General features: G+C 40.8%; 1 protein-coding gene across 2 annotated transcripts in view; it reads left to right on the top strand.

Annotated features, from left to right (window-relative positions):
- pcxb (pyruvate carboxylase b) overlaps nucleotides 1-22,621 on the top strand; it is a 318,265-nt gene that overhangs the window by 101,744 nt on the left and 193,900 nt on the right. For both annotated transcript variants that reach the window (XM_085451506.1, XM_085451507.1), the window contains exon 11: nucleotides 1,891-2,053. In XM_085451506.1, coding sequence (XP_085307632.1) covers nucleotides 1,891-2,053 — 163 coding nt within the window. The remainder of the gene's footprint in view (nucleotides 1-1,890; nucleotides 2,054-22,621) is intronic.

Raw genomic sequence — 22,621 nt, 5'->3', positions numbered from 1 at the left:
GCAATAAAAAAAGCCAAGCGTTTGACTCTCAACTGAGAAAATGTTTTGTCATCTCGTTTGTCATTGAAATATTTATTTGCATAACACTAAAGAAGTTCAGTAGGAACACAATTTCCATTTTCCATCTCATAAGCCGTATATTAGAATTTCAATAGTTGTCCTTTTGGGTTTGTTTGTTCTTTTTTTCCTTTCTTTTTCTTCTGCATTACTTTTAATGAATATCTGAATGCTCTGCAGATGTCAGTGTGTTTATGTTAAGTGAGCAAGTTGAACTGCTGACAGAAGGCGTTACTGTCAAAATAAATTTGTCTTCACCAATTATTATATGTATTATAGTTTTATCTCAATTATTAGCCTTAATAAAATTGTACACAACACAAGAGAGAGAATAAAAATCCCTGTTCCTGTGTACTGTCGGGCAAAGCTCTATAGCCCTCAGAGGCTAACAGTGTGGATACATAGTGACCAGTTTTTGTTGGTAGTATTCTCAGTCTGGTTTCGAATCTGTATCCTAATTAAAAATAAAATAAAATGCAGAGAAACCGAGGAATTCCCATAACTGCTGTTGGGGGCATATCCCAGTGTGTCTCATTTCATCTTGTTCTTTTGTTATTGGAAGATTTGAGTGGAGCTGTCTAACTTCAAAGTTCCAACTTATTCATGAAAGTGGAACAAAGACATGATGTTGGCGCCTGTCCAACTTATCAAGAGAGAGCTGGTGTCTTCCACCAACACATTTCACAGCAGGCTGATGCATAATCGTCCTTCTGTTTAGCCAGGATGTGGATGCAACAGAAATGAGACATAAAGGAGATGAAAGCCAAAACAGTGACCATGATCTAAGCTTGTGTGCCAAGATGTTTCTCATTCATCCTTCAAGCTGGAGAGGTTGTGTAGTTGTTTGTCTTGGGCAGTGGGTGGGCTGTGTAAGGAATTACATCTCCCCTCACCCACACACTGTGTCTGTCCACAGCTGCATTTAAAATGTGCCCCCATTAAAATAAACAGGAAGAAGTATTTTTATACATTTGGTTGTGTGTTTGACTGCATAAGGTCATGAAGCTTAACCTAGAACACCTCATTGGAGCTTTACATTTAAATAAATGCATTCAGATGAGCCAAAATTGATGTTAAGGGTTACAGCTCATGGAAATGGGAGAAACTCTGTCCCTCTTGCATTTAAATTCCTTCTTATATTGAATAATCACTGAATACAGATTTACATAATGTACTGCTCTTTGCACTTGCCCCTGAGTGATGATGCATTTCTAGAGTTGTGAATAAAGTGTTTTGCATATGTAAAACAATTTGTATACTTTACGTTTCTGATGTTGTTTGACATGTAACATAATACACAGAGCTGAATGAAACACATGCTGTGAGCATCTACATCTGTGATTGACACATTCAAATTTAATAAATCAAAATAGTAGTGATCTATTCATCTTTGTAGCACCTTAGTATGCCTAAATAATCTCTAATGAACACAAGTTATGTTACCTGTTTATCACTTGGTTAGATTATGTTAAATTGGATTTACTGTGCCCAGCTTGTTTACCCCTCTCTCACTGTCCTGGAGTTATTGTTTCAGCAGCATTAAATTAGTAGTAGGCTATCAAATGCATTGTTTGCTTGTCAAACACTCCAGATTCATTTCCTCAAGTGAGAAATTAAACCCATTTTATCTCCAGACCCTCTCTGCCCCAATTTTATGCCAAGAATAGCTAAAAAAATCTTACATTAAGGGAAAAGTGATCTTTCTGCTCCCATAAGTCTTGTAAGTGTGGGGAAAAATGTTCTCCACAGTGACATCAAGGGAAATTAAGGGCTATTCAAACCATACTCAGGTTGTCCATAATTCACCTCATCGCCTCTCTCTCTCTGCCACAGCGTGGACCTGGTGCATGCTCAGCTCCATGTGTGCGAGGGCCGCAGCCTGCCAGAACTCGGCCTCAAACAAGACAAGATCAGGGTGAATGGCTGCGCAATCCAGTGTAGAGTGACAACCGAGGACCCATCCAGAGGCTTCCAGCCAGACACGGGAAGGATTGAGGTAGGCTTTATCTACAAGTGCCCTCATTGTGTTCATTTGCTGGTGTAGTGAAGCTATTTGTCTACTAAGAAACCTAATGAAGGTGGCAAAGGCCAAAAGAGGCCAGCTGATTTTACAAAATCAAAAAGCTTTTTTGTGGCGGTTCAGATGGTGTGAACAAGACTGCAAGAGTTAAAAGGTTCTTTCTTTTTGGCCAAAAATGCAGGAATAATATTTAAAATTTCACGTGTACATTTTCCACCAGTGTCCTGCGATCTCTAAATTCACTAAATCTGCCAGAGGAGTTGAGTGCACTCTATCAAAAGCCAGTGTTTGCGGCATATCAAATTATTTTAACCTTGTTAGTTTATACTCAAACAATAAGAGCCTTGGAGCCGACCATGCGTGCACCTGCATCGTGATCTTGATTTCTGAAAATAGAGCCAGTGATTCCAAACGAGAGTGATATGATATAATTTTCCTGTTTTAATGAGAGAGGAGTATTCACATCCAGCACGGCCTGGGTGAGGCTGCTGCTACTGACAGGAACTAGAAATGTGAAAGCTTTCACTGATGGGTGCATTTAAACTGTTAGACTGAGTGGGTTCATCATTGTCTGGAGGTGGGGGTGTTGAAAACATTTCTTTTGGTTTACAAGTACTCACCACATTTTGATTAAAAAGAAATGGATTACCAATGACTTCCTGGTCTTACCAATTAATTCTGTTAAAAAGGGGTGAACTAGAAGTTGTTTTGCATATAGATTTAAATTTAATTTGTCATTTCATTTGGCTCCAAGGGGTTTTAGTTTATTAGCGGGATACGTGGCTCAATGATCAGAGTTAATTTAACCTGGACATATCAGCGCATTAAAGGAGCCATCTCAGAATTTTCTTAATTTTAAGTTGTATTATAGTAAGCAGCACATATTCCAGGATCACCTTTAAATTGGCCTTGCAGGACCAAACATCGAATCTGTTTTTAAATACCATCCTCATTAGATGGCATTCTCACGTTCATTACTATTCACCGTGAAAATTATGTGAGAAGAGTGGCCATGAAGGGGCTTGTGACCTTTCCATTTCAAGGACTTTCCACCTTGTTTCTACTCCATATTTTTCCTCTTCAGCTTCCCCCTGCAATTCTCAGAAACCGTCCTCCAACCTACCACTCAGCTTAACAATAATGTACATATTTCACATACCCAGATTCCTTCTTCATAGAGCGCTCACTCTTCTTTTCAGCCATTTTATTAATTTCCTTCTCCATTGGGTTTATTTTGGTCTCTTTACCTGTCATCCTGCACCATTTACCTGTGATTTTGAATGCGGAAGCATGATGGACAATAGAGGGAGGCCTCACCACCACCATGCAAGGTGAATGAAATAAACACAATCAATAAAGATGGAGGAATGGGACACCAGGCACTTAATAAATTATTGCTGGATGGCCGTGACTGGTCGGAGGCGGAGCAACAAAGTAAAAGGTGAAGGGCACGAGGATGAAAGTTATAGGTTGTAATTCACTTGAGGTGTCCGAGGAAAGTCGAGTAATTGTCTTTGAGAAATAACGACACTGAAACTTCTGCGCAGGGTCGGATCAGATACAGATAACCCTTCAAACACGATGCTCCAAATATTTGAAACCCACGTGGTTGTAGCACAGAAGGTGATGGATTTTCAGCAGTGCTGTGTTTCAGGAGGAAAGGACTGGAGCCACACACTACTTCCATAAAGCACCAAAATAACTGTCCTTTACTTGGATTAGAAAAAACTTCACGTTAGAACAGCATAAAAATCTGCAAAAATAAAGGTGGGATATTTGATGTTGGAGGTAAAAAGGGAACAGCACCACATCAGAGGCTATTTTTATATCTCATCTGTATGTGAAGAGCAAAGTGATGCAAAATAAAGGTAAATACTTGGCTCACATTTGCAGTGCTGTTCCTTAGTTTTCTGGGGCTGTTCACTGTGCGCGTGTGCGCTAAAGCAAACAAAACAGGGAGGAAAAATTGAACTTTGATAATAGATAGCAAGATTTGAACCTGAACTTCAAAATCAATAGGCAATGTTTTATTTATTATAGGAATGAAGTCATTACTGAGTTTTTCTGGGGCTTCTAGTTACTTTTCTCACCAGTATGGTGCCATATTTGCACCAACACATTCACCCCCAGGCAAGTTTCTGCCCTGAATAGATTTAATAGATGTGTTGCCAGGGAATAATGGATATGTTAAATAATGTTAAAACAAATCGCACCCAGAACTACCACAGCTGCATTTTCATTGCAAAAAGTTAAAAAATTATATTGGTACATTTTTTAATAACAGTTAAGTAAATTATGCCTTTTTAGACTTTTTGGAAAACAACAATGAAGTTAAATTTGCTTAAAAACAACTGAATTTCAGTAAATCTTTACAATATTAACCAGCTTCATGCAACACAGCAAGGTTGGTGTTTAATTGGCACAGCGTGGATATACCACAGAGGTCTGCATACACTGAGTGATATTAAAATCTCACAAGTTTGACTTGTATATTTCATGTCTGCTCTTAAATAGGAATTTCCTTAAGGTGTTGACTACCTGCAATATATACAGTTTCCCTAAACTACTGTTTTCTCTTCTTCTCTCGGTTCATATTTTCCATAAGATGCTTTGCTTATGCACCATTAAAACATTGGAGGAAGCAGAATGAAAAATATGCTAATGCCTTAGCTTTAGGGGAGCGTAGCCTGGAGCAAGTAAAATGGTGTTTAGGCATAGGAGGCACAGAGGAGAGGTTCATAGAGGGAGAAATAAAGTAAGGTGTGAGCGAGGGATGAGGAGTGATGGATGCCGTAGTGCAAGCACGGCAGCAGCCCCGTCGACAGAATGACTGGGAGGAATGGACTGCCTGCTTTGGAAGGCGAAGGGCGGAGAGTATTAAAGCAGCACCATGACATTTTGTATTTTAATCTATTTTTCTTCAGAAGCTCTTCACATTCGGTGTGTTTGCGAGTCTTTTGGCACGTAAACGCTGTGATCAGTTTAGCTTTGTGAGATATGAAGGTGATTCTAAGAAGCACAAGTGGAAAAACCTTTACTCCATAGTGTGATAAGTGGATGATGAAAGACTATTTACTGAACCCTGAAATCACGTTACGGCAGTAAAATAAAGATGGTGGAAATATGGTTTTGTTGTTCACAGCGGGGGAAACAGTGGGGGTGAGTTTGAGCTTGCTTCATAGTATGCTGAGGTATTGAAGTGAATGATTAACATGTGATCTAAGGGAGCAGCGATCACCCTTTTTTCATCTCGTTTATCTGCTGATCCATCTTCAGAGTTGCTCCAATGTGCTCATTTCTTCCTTTCCTCTTAACTCTGTCCTCCTCTCTCCTTGTCAACGGTGCCCTTTTCTCCCAGTTTCCCATTGTTTCCACATTTGCTCTCAATCCATTACATCCAACTATCAATCTTCCCTCATCCTTTCACCTTTAACATCCCTTAACCTTTAACATTACCAACAATCTCTTATCCAATCCTTTTCTCACATTTGTCTTTCCCAGCTTCGTCTCTGCAAGGCCAAGTCCTGCTGTTCTCCTCTCCTCCCAGTGTTCATTTTATTCAACCTCCTTCTTCTGTTACTCAGAAACTCATTTTACATCTTCCTTTTCCTCTCACTCACTCTGCCTCCACTCTGTCCTTCCTTCCTCCCTTCCTGCTGTCATGTCCTGCTCGGCGTACTAAACCAGGGGAACAGAAAACCCTTACTGGAGCAATACCAGACTACTTCATCTTCTCCTCCTTCATTCATTGTCCCATTAGTCATAATGTGACGATCAGATGAGGATTTAACTGTCCTCCCATACATCACTTGTCTTTTCTCTTCAACGTGTCAACCAGCATTACTCACATCTGTGTCTCCACTTCCACCCCCCCAACAGCATCCTTCTCTTGTTTGTTTCTTTTAATGGAACACATTTGCATGTGTCACTCAGTGTATTTGATGTGTTTAAAAATGCTTGTGCACGGGTCTGCAGGCCTGTGTGTGCCGGTATGTGTGCCTCGTTCATCCGAGGAGCAGTCTTGAGTTTGAAAACAGGTGGAGTCCTAATTAGAGGAAGTGTATTTGTCTTGCCTATCATCATAAAAACACCTTCAGCTGCACACCATAAACAGACCGGCTCGATCTTATTGGCAGTTTCATCACTGTTATCTTTCATTTTCTTCCCTGCCATTAACAGAGCCGCCAGTCAGCGGTGTAATCAACTGGTGACTGAACTTGGTCTGTTATAAGTTTGAACTCCTGCTTAAAAGTTTTGACTGTTGATCGATTTCCTATGTGCTGTTTTTGTTTATTTTTGTGATTTAGGGTTTTTAAAAAGTGGTTAACATAAGAGGAATTTTGACAGTATGTTTTCAAAACTGTGGTCCTGCATTACACTGTGAAAGAAGCTCAGAGTTGGGTCTTTAAAAATGCAGGTATCTCATTGGGTCATCTCATGACGCCTGCTACCATTACCTGCAGTACTGTGAAAGTCTTGGGCAAATGGATGCAGTGAGTTTATTTGAGCATGTAGAAACACAAACGAATACAAGGCAAAAACTCAAAAATTCAAAGTCAATATTTGGTACGACCACCTGCATTCTTCAGGAATGGCTCTACATGCTTGTTGGACATTCAGAGCTCCCCTTTCGATGCTGGGTGCCTTTTTGTTCTGTTCTGTCAGATAATCCACACTCATTCAATAAAGCTGACATTTTAAAGTTTCAGCACCTCATCAGACCTGTTGCCACTGATTGTCAGTCCAGTTCTTGTGTAATTTGGCCCCCTCAGCCTTTTCTCCCTGTTTCCCTGCCTCAAGAATGGCTTCCCGACAGCCACACGTCCACTGAGACGGTTTCTGATGAGGCTTTAGTGAACAGTGGCTGGATCAACTGAAGGGCCAAATGCCTCTCCAGGTCCTGTGTCAAGTCTTTATTGGATTTTTTCCCCCTTGTTTCTTATGAAAATGACTTAAAGATGCTGTAGATGGCTGGGGTTGCCACTCGCAGGGAACACTGTACCGCTTGCCAGGTTTTGAGTTAATAGATGAATACTTTTATTTTAAGCTTTTGTCTCTAAATTCAGCTAAAGAAATGGAAACAAATGTCATTGTGACAGGCTTTTAGTAACAAAGTGCCTTAAGGTGCAACACTAGTTAATCTCTTGAGTTGGATGCCTTTCATGCTTGAATGAGTCATTGGTCAGTAGCTTATCAAACGAGTAAAAACAAACACTGAAAATGGTCAGCTACAAGGACTGGACTGCACATGTGTGAAGAAGTAGTCAATGTCCAAAGGAACCCTTTGCACAGACTTCTGCACAATACTGTATTCAGACCAACCAGTAGATGTGCATTCAGGAAAACCCAGATGAGTTTTTCGAGAAAAAGCTGCCGTTGAAGAGAACAAGCAAAGGAAATGTGGCTGTTTGTCATAGCTATTTATTAATACTGTGCAGTTAATGTTATTATCGCGCAGTCTATATATGCGTACGCCTGATTTTTGCATCCTTGTTTATTGGATCCAGTGTAGCTTGTATTAAACTTCTGAGACTTCATAATCTTTAGATGCCTTAAGGATGCTATAATGTAATTTCAGCTAGTTTGAAAGTTATTAGTCCAAGTCTGGTGTAGGGCTTTGCAGTCTACTTGTGGCGTGAAAGAAAAACGGACCAATCACAAGGCTGTGTGAGTAAATTGGATTAAACTGCTAAACTAATACCCACAGTGACACGTAATGATGTAACCTTGGCGGTCTGTGCGCTCATAACTCAAGGACTAGCAGTATTTTCCATAATGGTAGTAAAAAGTGTCGAGGTCAGCATTTGTCTATAAAAAGCGGTTTGTCACCATTACTGGTAATGATAATGGTAACCTTATTATTTTATACGCAGATTAAAGTCGTTCCCTCGCAGAGAGACTAACACATTCGGTGCAGTAAACCGTGTCATGCACTTATTAGTCAGCAGGATGTGATTTTCCCACACATACAGTATGTAGATGTGGTGATCTTGCATCATCACATCTACAATCTACTGTCCAGTGCCTTCACGAGAGGAAACATCTCTTTTGGTTTCCGATAGCACTATACAAGGATTACACATAAAGCAAGAAAACGGAGTGAGGGGCACGTTCACATTGCCCCTTGTTAACACCCCCGACCCCTGACCAGAACACCAGACCTGCAGGAGGGCAAACCAGCAGTACTGTGGCTACAGACACACATGCAGTCCTACAAGATGTGATTTCCCAAGAAAAAGGGTTTGACCTTGAAGGTCGTGGGTGGGGTGATTCCTCCCGTGTGAGCAAGGCGGAGTTTGTTGAATCGCTGTGTGAGGAATATGTTTTTATCATATTTATGCTTTTTTTTTTTTTTTTTTTTTTTTACCCTGTTTTTGTATCTCATGCATTGAATGCAGCATTTTCCCATCTTTGCCTCTCATCACCATGGTAATTATAGGCCCATACCAGCCTGTATTTTTACAAAGTGACATTTCTCCCGTTCCTTTATTAGTTTACCCTCGACTGAATTGTCTGCTCATCCATTTGGTGTGCCTCACTCTGCGTTCCTACCTCTTTCTCATCTCTCCTCTTTCCATTTGTATTTTTCACTGCTAATTTTTGTTCATCAAAGCCAAATATTTGCTTATAATGTGCACGGAAATGATTGTGTTTGCAAATCCTTTTAATGATTTGATAAAAACAACTATGGAACATGTTGAGAGACCGTCGGTGTTTGTGTTGAGTCAAGAAAGTCTCAGTGAGCAAAGTTTCTTACTTGGTTGCTGTAGCTCATTCAGGAGAAATCTATTTTCATTCAGAGACCAAAGCTTATTGAAATTGGGGAAATATGCATGAGTGAACATCGTGAAATGCTTTGTCTTCCAATTTTCACTTCAACTGCTCCAGATTCCAGGTGTCAAAGAAAATCCCAACTGTTATGGATAGTCGATGGCATAGATTTTTTTTTCTTTTTTTTTTCTTTTTTTGGAAATCGTTGCCGTTCTTCGGTAGTCTTCAATTTCCAGCGACACAACTCCTCCCAGCAATAAGAGCATTTGTGATTATCTGGTTCTTTTTTAAAATGTTACAATGAGACAAACTGAGTAATACTTAGATTAGATTAGATAGAACTTTATTAATCCCTCGGGTGGGTTCCTCTGGGAAATTCGATTTCCAAAAAAGCACAGCACCGACAGAAGTTACAGAGTTAGAGAATATTATATATATATATATATATATATATATATATATATATATATATATATATATAAATAAATATAAATACAGAGACAATATAAATAAAATATACGAAGGGGATAAATGGAATAAATAGGAATAAAAATACAAGTGAATTGCACATTTCAAGTATTGAGTCTATTGCACCATTGACTATTTACAAAAGTATTGCACAAAAGGTATTGCACAGTGAGGTGAAGAGGCACTACAGCTTAGTTGTTCCCCCCTCCTTTGTCCTCCTGTTTCCCCTCCCTCTCCCCTCCAGAGAGGAGTTAAACAGTCTGATGGCGTGTGGGACAAAGGAGTTTTTAAGTCTGTTAGTTCTTGTCTTTGAGAGAAGCAACCTGTCACTGAACAGACTCTTCTGGTTGTTAATGGCCGTGTGCAGAGGATGCCCAGCATTGTTCATAATGTCCAGCAGTTTCTTTAATGTCCTTTTCTCTGCCACTGTCACCAGAGTGTCCAGCTTCATGCCGACCACAGAGCTAGCCCTCCTGATCAGTTTCTCCAGCCTGGATGAGTCCTTCTTTGCTGTGCTGCTCCCCCAGCACACCACAGCATAGAAAAGTACTCCAGCAACCACCGACTGGTAAAACATCCTCAGGAGCTTCCTGCAGATGTTAAAAGACCTCAGCCTCCTGAGGAAGTACAGTCGGCTTTGGGCTTTTTTATACAGGTGCTCTGTGTTGCATGACCAGTCCAGTTTATTGTCCACCCACAGCCCGAGGTACTTGTACTTGTTGACCACCTCCACCTCCTCCCCCTCTATCTGAACCGGCAGTGGACCTGCTCTAGACCTCCCGAAGTCCACAACCAGTTCCTTAGTCTTTGAGGTGTTGAGTTGCATTTACTTGTTAGCAAATTGGTCTGCCGACGAAGTGAGGAGTAAGTGGATACATCTCGGAGAAATAAAAGAAGCAACACAACAAATGAGTTTTCAGGCATAAATCCCACCACTCAGACATCATTAGGAGTGATGAGAAAACAAAGCACGAATTAAATGCTCAACAAAAGGTGCAGTTTATCAGCAGAGGAATGCACATCTACAAGCTGTTGCCCCTGCTATGCACACAGTGTATTCTAAAAAATATTCGGACTTGAGACATGTTGTAGATTTAATTATTGAAACATAAAATTACAATCTTTGCGTCAGTCTTCACTCTGGAGGAGCCCAGGAAGACGAGCTGCTGCCTTTTTATTGTAGCTGTTGGGGATAATGAAGAATTGATGACTGTGAAAACATGTTTTTTTTTTTGTTTTTTTAAAAGAAAGTTAGTTTTATACGAAGACTCACCAGACACTTCATTAGGTACGCCTTGCTTGTGCTGGACTGGACACTGTTTTGCCTCATCCCACAGGTGTTTATAGGAGTGAGATCTGTGGAGACTGTATAGAAGCCGTATTGAGTACCGTGAAGTCATTTTCATGTTCAAGAAACCAGTTTGAGATGATTTAGTGTGACTGTAAAGGGATGAACACAGTCAGCAAGAGTACTGAAAGGCTGTGGCATCTCAGCAATGCTCACCTGGTACTAAGATTTAAGTTTTAGCCCATCTTCACATTATGAAAGTATAACACATCAAATCTGCTCCAAGGTTTGTGTTCAGAGATGCTCTTCTACATACCCTGATTGTAATAAGTGGTTACTTGAGTAGGGGTCAACCCTTCTATCAGCTTGAAGCAGTCTAGCTGTTTTCCTTTGACCTCTGACATTAACAAGACATTTTCTTCCTGCTGCTTACTGAATATTTTCCTTTTCCCCCTGATCATTCTCTGTAACCACAGAGTTGCTCATGTGGGAAAATCCCAGTAGATCAGCAGTTTCTCGAATATTCAGACCAACGCGTTTGGCACCAACAATCATGCCACGTTCAAAGTTAAATCACCTTTCCTGCTGATTCTGATGCTCTGTTTTAACAGGTTGTATTAGCCATGTCTACGTGTCTACATGCATTGACTTGCTGCTATGTGATTTCCCTAATTAGACATTTGTATTAATGAACAGTTGAGCAGGTGTACCTAACAAAATGTCAGGTGAGTGTGTATCCTAACAGAAACCCCAGCTACATTTCTCTCCATATTTTCGACCAGTGTGGTAGTTGCCATCTTTTTCTCCCTTATACTGCATCTTTCTCTGCTCCCACTGTATCTTTTCCCTTCTATTATCCCTTTCACCCTCTCCTGGATCCATTTCCATCTGCCTTCCTCACTTCCCGCTGTCACTATCAGTTTCCCCCTGTTTTCTGCCTCTGTGTTTATGTATGTGATCTAGACTGTACATGCAGGTGTGTGGGAGTGTTGGTGTGCAGCACGTTCAGACGTAGATGTGCTGCATGCACACAGGTGTGTTGTGTCTATAATTGAAATTCCCTGCTGTTGACAAGCCTTCTTGCCGTCTCATATTCCTGTCGTTTATGTTGTTTTTCCAGCTGATCCTCCCTCTCTCCAACTCTCATTTGTCATTCCTCCTGTTTTCTATCTACTCTCGCTATCACCCTCCCATCTCCTCTCTTCAGTTTCATATTTATATTTCTTTCTAGTTATTATTCACCCGTTCTCTGTCATTTCTCATTTCCCCCCCTGTGCACCTGCTTCGTGTCTTTTGCTCTTCTGTTAGTTGATTTTTGCAGTTTCATATTTCTTTCAATGTTTTCTTTCACCTTCTTGTCACATTGGTCCCCATCTATTTTTGCCTCTTCCTCTCTCATACCTGATTTCCACCGCCTATTCTTTCTTTTGCACCTCACTGTCATGTCACTCGTTAGTTTTTGCAGATTTCCCCCAGTTTCATCTAATTTTTAAACGCTCGTTCTGTTTATTTTCTTATCCCCCTCTTTTCATTTATTTCTACATCTTTTAAACACTTCTCCTTTCTCTATGCTTCCACTCATTCTCCCTCCTTTCATCCCCTCTATGAAAATCTTTTCCTTATTTATCACTTAGTCCCCCGCGCCTCCATCTTGCTTCCTCCTCCTTTACTCGTTTGTCTAAATCGGATTCCTCCCTTTTCTCCCTCCTGCTTTTGTGCACACCTGGTCTTCCATTCACTCTATTCACAGTATACTTCATCTCTTTGCCCCTTAACGCTGCACTATTTGTCATTTTGTTTTTCTTCTCATACCTGGCTGTCATTTTCTCTCTCCTCCTTTTGTTTTCAATGTCTTACTTTGTCTCTGCACCCTGTGTATTCACAGCTCTTATCTGTGTTCTTTCTGTCTTACATTTTCTATGGAGGATGCTTGCATGTGTTCACACATCTAGTATTAATATAATACAATACTGCATGGTTACATCGAGTGCCATGTCTGTACTGCATTATTGAATCAATGCTTCAGGGAATACTTACAGGAAATCAGTACATTAGGAAAGGCTTACCTTTATATTTTTGCTACACAGTGTGCATATTGAAAGTGTTTAATTTAGCAACAAAAATTCGTTTCTCTTTAGTAGTTTCCCTTTTTGCGTCGGCTGCGAGGGGATTGGAGTAACTGAAGTACTCTAGAAGTAGTTTTTTGAGATTATTGTTCAGGCACTTTCTCCTGTAGAACTTCATAATGTTCGAGCTTTCTGATGCTTAACTTCATCTTGTTATTTATTCATTAAAAAAAAACAGAGTTCCCACAATTTGATGTAATTTGTTCTTTAATCTTCCTGCTGTTACCGTGTAATTGAAAGGCAGATCTGTTTGTTGATTTCAGACAAGCTCATTTGTTTGTGCAGATGAAACATTACTGAAGGATGCTCGAGTTCATTGGGACTAAATTTGAGGAAGTTTCCATTTTTACCGAAAAAGTTGCGACTGACCCTGTAAAAGATGTTTGTTTAAAGACAGATGGAGGCAGTTGAGTTTTTAATGTCTAAAATGGCATCAAATGAGAAATTACACCTACACTCTGTTTTTCAGTGATTATCCATTTCAAATGAGCGTTTCTAGCACCTCAGAAGAAAAGAGGGGCATTAATGTTTCTTTAAGACAGCAATGACCTGAAACTTGAGCTTTTCATTAGAGGATTTTGAAGCTGTATAATGATAAAATACCCAGTCTCCTTCTGAAACATGACTGTTTCTGTCAGTTTTAAATGACAATAAAATCAAGATTGTTCATTTCTTGAGTGCGTAAGAGGTAAAGACAGCTATCAGCTTCAAGTGTGGTGAAGCACATTTATTCATGTTTTGACTGGGGATGCACGGAACAAGTAAAGCAGGTGTCTTCACTAGTCATTTATCACAATGCCTACTTTCAGTTTTCACAGTGGGTCCACATTCACTAAGGCTACGTTCACACTGCAGGTCTTAATGCTCAATTCCCATTTTTTGATCAAATCCGATTTTTTTTGTCTGCTCGTTCACACTACAAATAAAATGCGACAGCAAACGAGCTCTAGTGTGAACGCTCAAAGCGGCCCGCATGCGCAAAAGAAGACTTCACACACAACGCGCTCTGTTTAGATCCAGAGCAAACAGTATTGTTTGACTGGTGGCTCTTAATATAATGACTTTGGACTTCACGTTTCCCAATTTTTGCTTAAAGTTATTTTGTTATTTACATAATAATGTAGATAACCTAATAATGATCCTTATTGCTGTTTTAGAGAGGAGCGGTGCTTCAAAGGATAGTTGCAGATTTCTGTCAGAATCTGCAGATTATACAGTACAAATAAAATGTTCACATTGTCTTCCCAACAGTTTCACTAACATCTACACTGGATGGCCAGGAAGCGTTCGCAGTGTCTTCTCCGGCGCTGATAATTGGCGTCTGTGTTGTGTCAGTGACGTAAAAAACGGATTTAATGCGACATGACCGTTCAAACAGCAGTCGCTTTCTAAAACATCAGATATGTATCGGATTCAGTACCACATACGAAAGTGACCCAGATCGGATTTGAAAATATCGGATTTGTGCCGTTCACACTGTCAGACCATGATCAGATATGATGGGTCGCATAGGGTCAAAAAAATTGGATTTGATGCGCTTTCACCTGCAGTGTGAACGTAGCCTAATATGTGGATGAAAAAGTTATTTATGCAAAAAGAAGTGCATGCAAAAAATGACCATAAGTCGTGAAACGTATGTTGGTGAATACCAATCATTAGAAATCAACAGACTTATATGTGCGCACCATTTCTCTATGTAAGGAAGTAAGCCAGGGCTGCCCAATCCCGGTCCTCGAGAGCTACTATCCTGCAGCTTTTAGATGCATCCCTACTCCAACACAGCTGAATCAAATGGTTTGATTACCTCTTCAGCATGCCATCATGTTTGGCAAAGGCCTGATAACAAGCCATTCATTTGATTCAGGTGTGTGGGAACAAGGATGCATCTAAAAGCTGCAGGACGGTAGCTCTCAAGGACCGGGATTGGGCACCCCTGAAGTAAGCTAACCGCACAACGCAAATATTGTAAGAGAATCCCAAAAAACAAAAACATGAGAAAGTCCAGCTGAGGAAACGGAAATGGAGGTTTCTGAGGAGGAATGAGCGAGGAGACACGAGACGAGACGGGCTGAAATAACAGACGTTGAACGTTGTTTAACCTTCGATGCTCAAGTGAAAATAGAAAAACTTTGTACATCAAAGCTGATATAATGAAAAGGGATAAGAAGGAACAGGTGGAGGAACAGAACCACCTGATCTGTCAGCCCAAGATAAGAAACTCGAGGCATTATTGGAAAACAACCATATCCTCCAGCATCAGTGGGATTGGAAATGAAAAGCTAGACTTTGTGTGATTATAATAAAGAACAATGGTCATATTTATAAATGAGATAATGCCTGCTAGTGTGTGTTGAAGCCTACATTATGCTTTTGAGGCTGATTTAAAAAAGATTTTTCTGAAACTGATGAGCAACCAAAAAGAAATCAGAGTATGAACAAATTCTGATAAGATGATATTGATGGACCTCAGGTTTGTACATAACTCACTGTTTGTGAATGAGGCCCAATATTAATCTGACCTCATTTTCTTGGGCAAAGTCACAACTTTTAATTGGTATTGTTGACAGCAGCTGCGTCCTCTGAGAGCGTGGCTACTGAGTTGGACTGGCAGACAAGTGATTCTTTGCATGCTAATTGCAAAGCAGAACAACTGAAGAAGGCTCTCAGGATTATTTTCTCTGGTAGCCATCCTGAAAGTCCCCTGTGTCCTCCAGTGGCCCTGCATTAGCATGACAGGAGTCTGAGCACGCCTTTGTTTCTCAAACATTGAAATGAGCTGGCATATTATAATGCAGAGCCAGTGTCTGTCAGTGCACTGGCTTGCACATCATTCAGTTGCCTTTTCTTTTTTGGGGGCTGAAAAGGAGAATTGCACTGAAATAACGGCGTGTATGTGAGTAGTTGAAGCATGAAACTTCCTCCAGTTAGCTGGAACTGAAATATACCACCGATTTCCCAGAACACATGACATGATTATCACATATCGCTCAGCTTGATTATGAAGATGCTATCTATTAATAATGAATAGATGAGTGTACTGAGTATAGATGTGCATATGTTACTAATGAGCGTAGTTGAATTTTCAGTTCCTCGGACACCAAAACGCTTGAGCTGATCCAGCCATGTAAATCTGGTACAGCAGCTTTTCTTCAGTGTATCCCAGATATCAGATTTGGATGTGCCGACCATCCCGTCAACACCCCCCCTTTCTCTTTACATAATCTGCCCTGCAGGCTGTTCATATCTACTTCTTATATTCATCCCACCTCTCCCACTTGCTGCATTTTTGTCCCCCACTCTTGTTCAGCTTTGCTCTCTTCACACATCCCCATCCTTAGAGTTACTCAAATTCTAGTCCGGTCTTTACTCCACAGCTCTCACCCTGTAGATTTTGAACTTAAAGCATTTACTTTCAGGCCTTTGATTTCTCTGGGCTTATTTTATTCCTCTCCCTCTTGACATGCAGAATATGCGCTAGACTTTTCAGCGCACGTGTCCTACATAACTGCTGCCTGGCTGTTGTCGGTTTGTACACGTCGTCTTGTCGGATGTTGTTTGCTTTTTCCCTTTCCTTTGTGTTCAGTGGAGTGCCAGTGTGTGTGCACTCGCAGGTTTAGTGATGCATCAACATCCCTGTATGAGTTTCTCCTTGTTTCTGCATCGGTATGTATGTCTGCGTGTGTTTGCGGGTGGTTTTATCAGCTCTTGCAGATGGCCCCAGTCTCTCATCCATCGTTCCACTGAAATGAAGAGCCCTCTGAAGAGTAAAGGCGGAGAAGAAAGGAATGGACAGACAGACATGGAAAGAGTGAGGGGGCGATGACGCATGGAGTTAGCGGGCGGAATGGTGGAGTGGGGGTGGGGGGGAAACATGTTGAAACAGCAAGAGGTGGAAATGAGAAGAGGATGATCAAAAGATGGACAGATTTGGAGAAGTAATGCAGAGAGTTGGATCACCAGAAGTGGCCATTTACACACCCTACAGTGCTTTGTGTAAAGTGAACATCTAAGAGCGTGTGGTGGTGTGTGTGAGAGCTTATAACATGACTGCATGGATGTGAGTTGTACCCAACTTATTTGATACTGCACCAACAGACTCGTTTGCTTCAAGCTGCATGCGTCTTGGTTTTTTTCCTTCGTGTGGGCCTTTGGAAGTGAATTTTTACTGCCGCTAATGTACAGCTCGCTGTAAAGGCTTGGTCACATAGCTAGAGGTGTGCGTGCACATTTCTGTGTGACAGTTGGCTTGCATTAAAAAGAGGCTCTTGAAATCGCCACGGGGTAAGCAGTGTTTATGATGCGCTACCCGCAGGAGAGAAAATAAACAGAAAAGAGACGGAAAGCCAAGAATAAATAGAATAAACACGCGAGGAGAGATGAGGTGAAGGAAGTGAGTTTGTGCTGCACCGAGAAGCGTGCGGCAAGCATTTGGAAAAGGTAGGCGAGGGACAAAGTCTAAGTCTGGAAACAGACTTTAAAGAGCTTGAAAGAAAAGCAAACAGACTCCAAGGTGGTGAGAGGGGGAAAGAAGCCACAGAAGTGAGGGGAAGGATTGTTGACAGGTCGAGCAAAGAGGTAGTCAAAGGAAGGAATTGTGACCTAGAAGCACAAGGATTATTTTTACTTTTATTTTTATTTTTTGTAAATCGCTTAAGGAACTAACAAGCAAAAGGGGAAAAGAGTAGGAGGTCTGTGTTAGTATGTTGTCCAAATGTCATTCCCGGCAGACCTCCATTTTTATTGGAGAAAAAGACGGCAGTAGCTTGCAGAGATGGAGGAAAAGAATATAACAGAATAGAAACAGCCATGAAATACAGAAACAAAACTGAGTATTTTGAAACCCAAGGGTTCTTTCTGAAAGGCATACAAATATGTCTTGTTTTTGGTTTTTTGTTCAAGGTCTTTATCAATTAATATGGCTAGTTTGAGGATTACCAGGAGTAAAGAAAATACCTTCACAAATAAAGCTCCCCTTTGGGTTGGGCTGTTCTTACTTAATGAAATATGAAATACAGACATCTAAGAGGAGATTTATTTTTAAAAGTAGCGTTAGGACAACAATAAAAGCTTCGAACGGTATTAAAATTGGAATAAACGATTTACAGTAATTTAAGTTAAAGATGTTTGTTGGTGAATATTGAAACTGACGGGGGGGGGGACATTAAAGACAGAAATCAAATTTAAAAAGATGAAAACATACGGGAGCATTAGTGTTGTAACACATGAAGAACGTCTGACACTATTAAAGGGATGTGGTGCTGATTGAAATTCAACATAGTGAGTTTTTAGAAGAGCAGAGATCAGGTCCTGTACTATGAACAAGTTCAGCATACCCAAAGCAGTTTTTGGGCGTAGCAGCCACATGAAGCTGGTTATCAACTCTAAGGTATTCCACAGTTTCCTCCTGTGCATTCATATGAGGGATGGTGCTGGCAGCATCTGACCAACCACAAAGATGGACTGGTGTGCTTGCAGCAGAGTGGGTGAGTTTTATAAAGGCTGATGAAACTGTAATATTAGAAAAATAAACATTGCATTAATGTGCGCACTTTAGGTGCTGTTGTCACTACACTGGACTAGATCTATCTCTTTTTTTAGCCACAGGAGTATCTGATGGATTATCTGGTACGGTGGTGTGGGAAAAAATCTTTGACCCCTTCCTGATGTCAAATGTGTCATCAATCATCAAATGCAGTTTCTAAATTAAGGTGTTTGTTCTTAAAGGGAAAAAATCCAAACCTGCGCCGCCTTCTGTGGAAAAAATGATTGCTGCAGATATTTGTCCTTTAGTAAAAACTGCTGTCCATGCACACAGGGATCTTCCAGAAATAGTGATGCCATTTTCTAGAGAACCAATTGGTCAGTAGGAGATGATTTCATACCTGTTGATCTCTTCTCTCAAACATAACCTGCTCTGGAGGAGCATTAGATGCTGTTGCGATTTACCCCAGTAAAAAACCATCCATAAAACAGTTACCCTGATGTTACATGGGCATCACTGCTTCATAGTGCAGGGCTCTGTCCAGCAGTGGCATGTGCTGACTTGTACAGAAAGGCAAGCAGAGCAGTGAGTGTACTGACTGCATACCTGTGCAGAGCATGCTGCAAAGAAATTGAATATAACTTCTTGCTGCTTTTCCAGTGTTACTTTTAAGCCTTATTGAACTCATAGAAGACTGTGGCCAGTGTGTTTTGACACAAACTTTATACCTTTTCCCTCTATATACAGAAAATGATACCCCTGACTGAAATTGGATTTGCCGTGCCTTAACATAAAAAGCTAAAATATTTCTGCGCTGCTAGCGGATTATATGGTGTAAAATGCTAAATTCACAAGGACTTTGGGAGCTCCTGTAATCCAGGCCAGTTATACCAGTATAAGTAGTATATTGCAGAAGGCAAGCAGTCGTTGTGTATGACAGAAAAGGGGGGAATTAATGGGGAAAATGGAAGATGCTGTAAGAAAAGAGGAATAAAAATAATCTATGAAATGACACATAATCTAACTCATTTTCCATCCCTGTTTGGCTGATCCACAGACGCCACCAGTGGCTGGGCTCTATTAGTTGGACGTAATGAGCGAAAACGTACAGCACTGGCGGGAATGTAATAATTTGTTTCACAGCTGTGGATTAGGACTGTTCATGCTGGTTAAACAGATTTTTCTTTGAATATCGCTGGGATAAAGGCAATTAAATTAAAATTTGACCGAACATTAGCAATTGGGCAAGAATTGGATTGTGACTAAAGCTCTTATCTAGTCCATATGCTATACGTGAAACCATCCGTGTTAATGTGACGTGTAATATGAGAGACTGGGCTAAAGCCAGAGATCCTCATTTAATTCACTGCCACGTACAATGTGCATAAATATACACTCGGCGATCTCGCGTCGTTCCTGTTTTGAGAGCTGCAGTCTGTTCTTGTTTATATGCTGCATTTGTGGTTAAATCCCTCTAACTCATTTTGAATTATGGGCTGTTGCTCCAGGCTCCAGCAAAACCATTGATCGGGCACTTTAAATGTCAGCAATAATGAACTTTACCTGTTGACGCCAGATTAACTCTTCTGTCAGTTAGCCGACATAGGAAATGAGGTTCCTTTTTTAAATTGGGAGATACACACACTCCTACACTCACTGTTCGTCTTTTTTTTATTATTTAGTTAAATAACGTTTAATAAGCCTCCTTGGTTTGAGCTATGTATTCTGTCAGGTAGTTTCGAGTTCACCAAACCCTCTGTGAACCAGACAAGAACTCGATAACAAAATAAAATCGTGTCCTTGTTGAATAGATAGCTGCAGGATTTGGCTCCAGCCCTGCAGCTCGACCATTTCTTCTATTTCCATATTATCCCCATTAGCTCCCATTCACATTCTTGTCTCTACCTGTCTCTGCCAGGTTTGCCTGGATAATGTACTTGCTTCAGGCTCACAGGTTGCAAAGTGTCCATTCCTCATCCCACAGATGTTTTCACTACTTTTCTGGTGTGCCTGTGAAGTAGCGAACTCCCGCTCTTGTTTCGGTGTTTTCTCAGCCTGTGTTTGTGTGATACTTCCCTAGGTCATGTATGAAATGAATGAAACACTTCCACACCTTCTGCAAATGCTTTTCTCGGAAGCCGTTGGAGCCGACGTGCTTTACAGGGTGGTATTTGTAAGCGATAAACCAAATGGAGCCTGATGTTAGGTCATGCTGAAAGCAGCCGATACCTGTGCAGCAGAGGTTTATGGGTAATGCACACAGTAATGGCTGAACGCTGACACGTTACTGCCATGTCGCTGCTTTCATCCAGGAATGAAGTCGGTAAACTGAAAATGTTCCAGCGTTAAATGAACGACGGATTATGGCCGAGAAATGCCGCATTTAGCAGGGTGTTGTTTAATTTCCTTGTTTGCACATTAAAAACTACCAGAATGCTGGAGGTGATGATGTCACATGGGCATTTCTTATTGACATATTTAGGTTGCATAATTTAGCCAATATTAACAGATATAGCTATAGGTTGATATCATGTGAACCTAACTTTTGTTTGGTTTATAATTAGAAACGTTTCCTGCCATAGCATAATTTCGGTTTGAGTCCAGCCAGGTTCTTTTGCCAAAATCCTAAAAATCGACGAGGTGTACTTTGTCCACCAACATGTATTTGGTCTCTTCGTTTCAGTGACATCATTCCCTTTCCTCGCTACTCTTTGCTCTATAGTCTTTTTTTTTGTTTGTTTTGTTTAAGAAACTCAGCAGGGAGAGAGGACCTCAGCAGAGACATTATTCTTCAATAAAAATTTCTCTGACCTTTCATTTTTACAATAAAGTAAAACCTCAAGACACCTGAGTTTGCTCAGTGCCCTGTAAGCCCAAAGCCAAAGTTTAGTCGGCTTGATGTCTCTGGTGTGCTGTGACAGTGTGTGGTGCTGAGCTGAATGATGGTGATACTCAGGATAAAAAAAATATATCTTTTTAACTTTTTGAAAAGCCGAGACTCAATCTGAGGTTTCACAATTGTGTTGTTTTAACCAAAGGAAGCTGCGTTCCTCCTCATAGGAATACTGTTACTTTTTAAAACCTGCTTTGCATTTCCATATTTTGTCTAAAAATAATTGCAGGTGAGGGTGACTCAGCAGTAGGCCAGTGCATTTTCTCTTTGGTACGACCACATCATTACCCTTCTCTGATTATTTAATCCTGCTTCATAATTGTGGATAGAGCAGCAGGGTTGTGAGTTTAATGGAGAGAGTGCAGATTTATAAGTTTGATTTGAGCATGTTGCTGATGTGTGGGCTGACATCCTTTGATCTGATTAGAGAGCAAGATTACCTGTGTGCATGGGTTTGTTTGAGCGTTTCATGAAAGAGAATAAATGGAGCTAATGTCATTAATGCCGGTCATGTCGACCCCTCGTGAAGACGGCATGTCTCTGAAAGCCACTCATAAATCTCGCATGCTGCAGAGAGGGAGAGGAGTTGGGGTCAGCGGAGACCAGTGGGGACAGAGGGAAATAAAAGCGTAGAGAGAGAGAAGAGAGAAAATGCGAGATGGATGCTGAGCAGACGGAGGACAGCTTTCCTCTTCTCCCTTTTTCTCCCCAGTGTGGCCATCTGTACAGAGTGTGATTAATCATCCCGTATCCCCAGACATGGCAAGCCGATGCTGTGACACTCAAAGTCTGTGCGTGTGTGTCAGTATTGCACTTGTGTGTCTGTGTGCTTTGTTGTTGTGCGTTTTAATTCTCTCGCCAAGAATTTGCCTGTATGCACATGCCTGTTATATGTTAACAACCATGTTTGTGGCCTGCTCGAGTGCGTTTGCTTGCCAGTGTGTTGGTGCGTGCGAGGAGGGGGGGAGCCACAGACAACTGGTGTCTGTGTGTGACATTTATGACACATTCTATTTGTTTATCGTTGTGCTGCCACCAGTTACGACCAGTCCCCGTGGCAACCAAGCATCCTTGGTGTTAATTAGCAACATGTCCCAAATGGTCTGCTTGAGAGGAAAGGGAGAGAGACTAATGGAAGTGGTGAAGGTGTGAGAATTTAGGATAGAAGAAAGCATAAAAACAAATGATTTAAAGGAAATGTAATCGTGTCCCCACTACATTTTGTTTTTGAATAAAGATGATAAACAAAAATATTACAAACATCCCATCTGGGTGCAGCTTGTGTTCTGTACACGATCTGCTCCTGGCACACACAGTAATTGTTTTTGCATTTAGGCAAAGAACACTTGGATACAGTTATCAATTATCAATAGCAACTTGCATGCAATCATTATGTGAACTGCTGATAAATATTCTATAAATATGTAATTGAAGCCACAATGTCTGAAGCTTAATATAAGCCTGGTAGTGGGTTAATCCAAAATGGGACTTATGGTGCTCCCACAAAACACAAAGC

The sequence above is a fragment of the Copadichromis virginalis genome, linkage group LG3 (genome assembly GCF_057382275.1).
Source record: "Copadichromis virginalis isolate Kocher_CV1m ecotype Utaka linkage group LG3, C_Virginalis_male_GT1.1, whole genome shotgun sequence".
NCBI lineage: Eukaryota > Metazoa > Chordata > Actinopteri > Cichliformes > Cichlidae > Copadichromis > Copadichromis virginalis.
Note: the sequence above shows the minus strand (reverse complement) of the source record. Positions and strands in the feature narration are given on the sequence as shown.